The sequence below is a fragment of the Melopsittacus undulatus genome, chromosome 25 (assembly GCF_012275295.1).
Source record: "Melopsittacus undulatus isolate bMelUnd1 chromosome 25, bMelUnd1.mat.Z, whole genome shotgun sequence".
Classification (NCBI taxonomy): domain Eukaryota; kingdom Metazoa; phylum Chordata; class Aves; order Psittaciformes; family Psittaculidae; genus Melopsittacus; species Melopsittacus undulatus.
The window spans coordinates 49,103-55,102 of record NC_047551.1 but is presented as its reverse complement, the minus strand read 5'-3'; the positions used below and the strand labels follow the sequence as shown (position 1 = coordinate 55,102).

The 6,000-nt window shown below is 58.6% G+C and overlaps 1 protein-coding gene across 1 annotated transcript; it reads left to right on the top strand.

The window, feature by feature from the left end:
* The first annotated feature begins 517 nt into the window (after positions 1-517).
* On the top strand, positions 518-2,340 carry LOC115945999 (mucin-3B-like). The gene is made up of 7 exons (XM_034072216.1): positions 518-521; positions 592-699; positions 783-910; positions 990-1,048; positions 1,129-1,277; positions 1,355-1,542; positions 2,212-2,340. The coding sequence occupies exons 1-7, from the start codon at positions 518-520 to the stop codon at positions 2,338-2,340; spliced, it is 765 nt and encodes a 254-aa protein (XP_033928107.1).
* Positions 2,341-6,000: the final 3,660 nt, after the last annotated feature.

The window sequence follows — 6,000 nt, the reverse complement described above, 5'->3', positions numbered from 1 at the left end:
TTCCTCCATCTCTGGAACCTCTTCCCCTCCTGTAACCTTCTCTGATGGGACCCCAGTGTCTTCCACAGCCACCCCAATGGACACCTCCACACTCTCCTCCACCTCTGGAGCCACCTCTACTGCTCCCATATCCACAGCTGTGACCTCCACCACAGCCGCAACCACCTCTGGTGTTATCTCCACCTCATTCACCACCATTGCAGCCACCTCCAGTGCTGCCACCTCCATCGGGATGACCTCAACAGGGGTGACCTCTTTGAGTGCCACAACCACCTCCATTGATGCTTCCACCTCCTTCTCCACCTCTGGAGCCACCTCCACTGCTCCCACATCCATACTGGTGACCTCCACAACAGCCACAACCACCTCCATTGGTTCCTCCACGTCATTGCCCACCGTTGGTGTCACCCCCATTGGTGTTACCACAACAGAGGTCCCCTCCACACTCAGCCCCAGCACATCCTCCATCCCTACAGGTGAGTCCCCCCTTATCTACCTGACAAAACCCATTCCCCCAATGGGTCTTCTCCTCCCTCCCTTGTCCATGGGGGTCTCCAAGTGTCCTCCTGACCCCCTCCTTTGTCCCCCCAGGCTTCTGTTACAACGGGGGCACCCACGATGGCATCAAGTGTCTCTGCACCCCCATCTTCTATGGGCCCTCCTGCGAGTTCTCCACTGAGTCCTTCAACACCAACCTCCGTAGGTGTCACCTTCACCCATCTATGGGGCCCTTTGGACCTCCTGGAGCCCCCATGGTCACCCCCATCCCTTGTGTCCTCCAGCATTCCCAGGGACCATCTTGGCCCACGCGGACCTCGAGGTGACCGTCACCAACTTTAACTTCACCGAGGACCTCTTGGACATCACATCCGAGGCCTATGGGGCCTTTGAGGACCTCTTCCATAAGGAGGTGAGGACGAGGGCACCGAGAGCCTCCAAGGGCCACGTTGTCCCCTCCGTGGTCCTTATGAGACCCTTTGGTTGTGCAGATGATGAGGATCTATGGGTCCATCCCTGGATACGAGGGGGTGAAGATTGAGACCCTCAGGTGAGGACCATCAGAGCCCCACACTGGGGGGTCGGGGTCGATCTCCTTGTCCCCATCCTCACCCCCCCATGTCCCCCAAGGAGAGGCAGCATCGTGGTGACCTACGAGGTGTTCTTCACCCTGGTGGCCTCCAACAACGTGAGCCAGGACGTGGAGGACATCACCCATGGGCTGGTGCTCACCTTGAAGGAGGTGGAGGATGGACAAGGGGCCTGCCAGAATGAGACCGGTGGGTGCCCCTCCATGCACCTCAATGGGGTCCTGGTGAGCAAGGGGGGGCTCTGATGTCTTCTGTCCCCCCCATAGACATCCTGTGCCTCAAGGTGGCCGAGAACCCTCTCATAGGGAACGTGACGGAGACATCAGATCTGGATGGTGAGACCCTGCCTGGACCCCATCACCACCCGTGGACTCGCCAGGTCCATGGGTGCAACAGCTTCATCCTCATCTCAACATCTTCATCCTCATCTCATACTGTCTCTGTCTCCATTCCCGTCTCCATCCCATCCCATCCACCTCTATCCCATCTCCATCTCCATCGCAAACACATCCCCACCCCATCCCAAACCCCACCCCATCCCAAACCCCACCCCATCCCATCCCCATCTTCATCCTCATCCCACCCCATCCCTACCTCCATCCCATCCCCATACTATCCCATCCCCACCCCATCCCCACCTCCATCCCACCCCATCCCTACCTCCATCCCCATCCCTATCCCCATCCCTTCCCAAACCCACCCCATCCCCATCCTCATTCCATCCCTACCTCCATCCCCATCTCCATCCCTACCCCAACCCTATCCTCATCCCATCCCCATCCCATCCCCATCCCTATATCACTACATGCCCCCCATACCCCTGTTCCCCCCATACCCCTGTTCCCCCCATCCCCCTGTTCCCCCCATCCCCCTGTGCCCCCCATCCCCCTGTGCCCCCCATCCCCCTGTGCCCCCCATACCCCTGTTCCCCTCATACCCCTGTTCCCCCCATCCCCCTGTTCCCCCCATACCCCTGTTCCCCCCATACCCCTGTTCCCCCCATCCCCCTGTCCCCCCCATCCCCCTGTTCCCCCCATACCCCTGTTCCCCCCATACCCCTGTGCCCCCCATGTCCCTGCCTGCAGAGCTGTGCCGGATCCGGGCCCCTCTGGGTTACTCTCAGTCCTACTTCGCGGACACCACAGGCGGTTCTGTCTCCTGCATCACCACCTGCACCCCCAACAGACCCACCTCACTCCAGTGCCACCATGGGCAGTGCCGAGTCACCCTCCAGGGGTCCTCCTGCTTGTGAGTCAGGGACCTGGTGCTCCTATGGGTCAACATCCCCATCCTATTGTCCCTATGGGTCAACATCTCCATCCTATTGTCAATACAGAACAGCATCCCCATCCCATCATCCCCATGGAACAACATCCCCATGCTATTGTCCCTATGGGTCAACATCCCCATCCCGTCATCCCTATGGGTCAACATCCCCATCCTATTGTCCCTATGGGTCAACATCCCCATCCTATTGTCCCTATGGGTCAACATCCCCATCCTATCATCCCTATGGGTCAACATCCCCATCCTATTGTCCCTATGGGTCAACATCCCCATCCTATCATCCCTATGGGTCAACATCCCCATCCTATTGTCCCTATGGGTCAACATCCCCATCCTATCATCCCTATGGGTCAACATCTCCATCCTATTGTCAATACAGAACAGCATCCCCATCCCATCATCCCCATGGAACAACATCCCCATGCTATTGTCCCTATGGGTCAACATCCCCATCCCGTCATCCCTATGGGTCAACATCCCCATCCCGTCATCCCTATGGGTCAACATCCCCATCCCATCATCCCTATGGGTCAGCATCCCCATCCCATCCCCATCATGACATCCTTACGGACTCACCATCCCCATCCCATCTACATCCCAACATCCCTATGGCCCCACCATCCCCATGGCCCCACATCCCCATGGCCCCACATCCCCATAGCCCCACATCCCCATAGCCCCACATCCCCATGGCCCCACATCCCCATGGCCCCACATCCCCATCCCACCCCTGTCCCTGTCCTTGGTTGCTGCCCCTATGGAGGTGAAGGTCTCAGCCCCATCCCCTGCTGCAGCTGCCAGGATGAAGCCTTCTTCTGGTACACGGGCCCGAACTGCTCTGGGCGCGTCAGCAAAGTGGCCACAGGCCTGGGGCTGGTGGCCACCGTCCTGCTCCTCACCTGCATCATCCTCGGTGTCATCATAGCCAGGGACCGCCGGAGGAGGAGGGAGTTGAGGTGGGATGGGATTGACCTTCATGCTCTGGTCTCCTTGGTGTGGAGATTCCCATCCCCATCCCAACATCCCCATGGACCCACTGTCCCCATCCCAACATCCCTGTCCCACCATCCCCATCCCAACATCCCCATGGACCCACTGTCCCCATCCCATCATCCCCTTCCCAACATCCCCATGGACCCACTGTCCCCATCCCAACATCCCCATGGACCCACTGTCCCCATCCCAACATCCCCATGGACCCACTGTCCCCATCCCATCATCCCCATCTCCCCATCCCCATCCTGTCATCCCCATCCCACCATCCCCATCCCCATCCCACCATCCCCATCTCCCTCCCACCCTCCCCATCCCCATCTCCCCATCCCCATCCCACCATCCCCATCCCACCCTCCCCATCCCCATCCCACCATCCCCGTCCCACCATCCCCATCCCACCATCCCCATCCCATCCCCATCCCACCCTCCCCATCCCCATCCCACCATCCCCGTCCCACCATCCCCATCCCACCATCCCCATCCCATCCCCATCCCACCCTCCCCATCCCCATCCCACCATCCCCGTCCCACCATCCCCATCCCACCCTCCCCATCCCCATCCCACCATCCCCGTCCCACCATCCCCATCCCACCATCCCCATCCCATCCCCATCCCACCCTCCCCATCCCCATCCCACCATCCCCATCTCCCTCCCACCATCCCCATCCCCATCTCCCCATCCCCATCCCACCCTCCCCATCCCATCCCCGTCCCACCCTCCCCATCCCCATCCCACCATCCCCATCCCACCATCCCCATCCCACCATCCCCCCCCCCACATCATCCCCATCCCCTCTCCTCTGACCCCCTTCCCATTGCCCCCCCAGTGACCATCAATCTTCCACTGGTGACTCCTGGTACGAGGAGGACTCCCTCTCCTGGCCCTCGCCTGATGGTTTCATCTATAGCAACATGGGAGCCGGGACCACCCCCAGGGACCCCAACCCCAGGTCCTGGGGACCCCCCAGCCCACCCCGGTACCACCGTGGTGGTGGTGATGGTCCACGCAGCTTCACGCCTGTACTGGAGATGGTGGACACGTCCGTTCCGGTGCGTCACCCCCAGCACCATCCCACAGCCATGGGGACCCCCATGGGGACCCCAAACCCTTCTCACCCCCTTCCTTCCTCTGCCCCTTGCAGATGAAGATCTCCAGGCCACAGGTTGCCACCAAGCTTTGACCCAGGATGAAGGCCTCAAGCAATGGGGTCCCCACCAGTGTGTGGGACATGCTGGAGGATGGATGAGAGGGGTTGGATGACCCAGTGTGGGTTGGAGAACTCAATATCGGGTTGGACAACTCATTATGGGGTTGGACAACTCATTATGGGGTTGGAGAACTCAATATGGGGTTGGAGAACTCAATATGGGGTTGGACAACTCAACGTGGAGTTGGAGAACTCAATATGGGGTTGGACAACTCATTATGGGGTTGGACAACTCATTATGGGGTTGGACAACTCATTATGGGGTTGGAGAACTCAATATGGGGTTGGACAACTCAACGTGGAGTTGGAGAACTCAATATGGGGTTGGACAACTCATTATGGGGTTGGACAACTCATTATGGGGTTGGAGAACTCAATATGGGGTTGGACAACTCAATATGGGGTTGGACAACTCATTATGGGGTTGGACAACTCATTATGGGGTTGGACAACTCAATATGGGGTTGGACAACTCAATATCAGGTTAGAGAACTCAATATCAGGTTGAACAACTCAACGTGGAGTTGGAGAAACCAACAAGAGGTTGGAGAACCCAAACTGGTCTCGGAGAACCCAAACTGGTCTTGGAGAACCCAAACTGGTCTTGGAGAACCCAAACTGGTCTTGGAGAACCCAACAAGCAGTTGGAGAACCCAACAAGGGCTTGAAGAACCCAATGCTGGGCTGGAGACCCTCAATACTCACTATTTATTGGGATGCTGAAGCCTGGGGAGGTCCAACGAGGATGATGCCCCATCGATGGGGATGAAGGACTCCTCAAGGGGTGCTGGTCACCCCCGAGGACCTTTCCTGCTCCATGTGTAGCAATAAAGGTTCCATTTCTATCCATGTGGATGCTCTCCTTCCTGGTGACACCCGAGGGATGGGTGGTCCTGGGTGTTGTATCTGGGGTGGTGACGTGTCCGTCAGGTGACTCAGCCCCATAGGTGACAACACCCTAAGGTGGGGCCGGGAGGTGACCTCGCCTCAATGTTATCAGGGTGAGGCCACCACCGGCTCCCTCCCTTGTCTATGGGGCAAGGGTTGGATGCTGTGGGTCACCATGGGGACGCTGTGGGGCTGTTGTCTATGGGCTTGCCTGGGGATTACTCATGGGCAACTGTTGACCTTGTGGTTGGTGACCGCATCACCCAAGGGCACAAAGCCATGGGCTTGGGTCCTGCAGCTCAGTTGCTCCTTCAGCCCCTGGGGATGATGAGGATGGAGCTCAATGGCTTCATCCTTCTTCTCCTCCTCCTCCTCTTCGCCCCCCTGGAGGTGCTGGCAGGTAAGGAATGGGGGGGTCGGAGCCTTTGGATCCATTGGGAGCTCTTTTGACATCAACATCCCCATCCCCATCCAACCTGGTCCCATCCCATCCCCATCCCATCCCATCCCATCCTATCCCATCCCCATCCCC

What these genes read in the sequence shown, in the direction of transcription:
- LOC115945999 (XM_034072216.1), top strand. An exon ending in GTGAAGATTGAGACCCTCAG is followed by an intron (nt 1,049 to 1,128) that starts GTGAGGACCATC and finishes ATGTCCCCCAAG; the next exon opens with GAGAGGCAGCATCGTGGTGA. An exon ending in GGCCTGCCAGAATGAGACCG is followed by an intron (nt 1,278 to 1,354) that starts GTGGGTGCCCCT and finishes TCCCCCCCATAG; the next exon opens with ACATCCTGTGCCTCAAGGTG.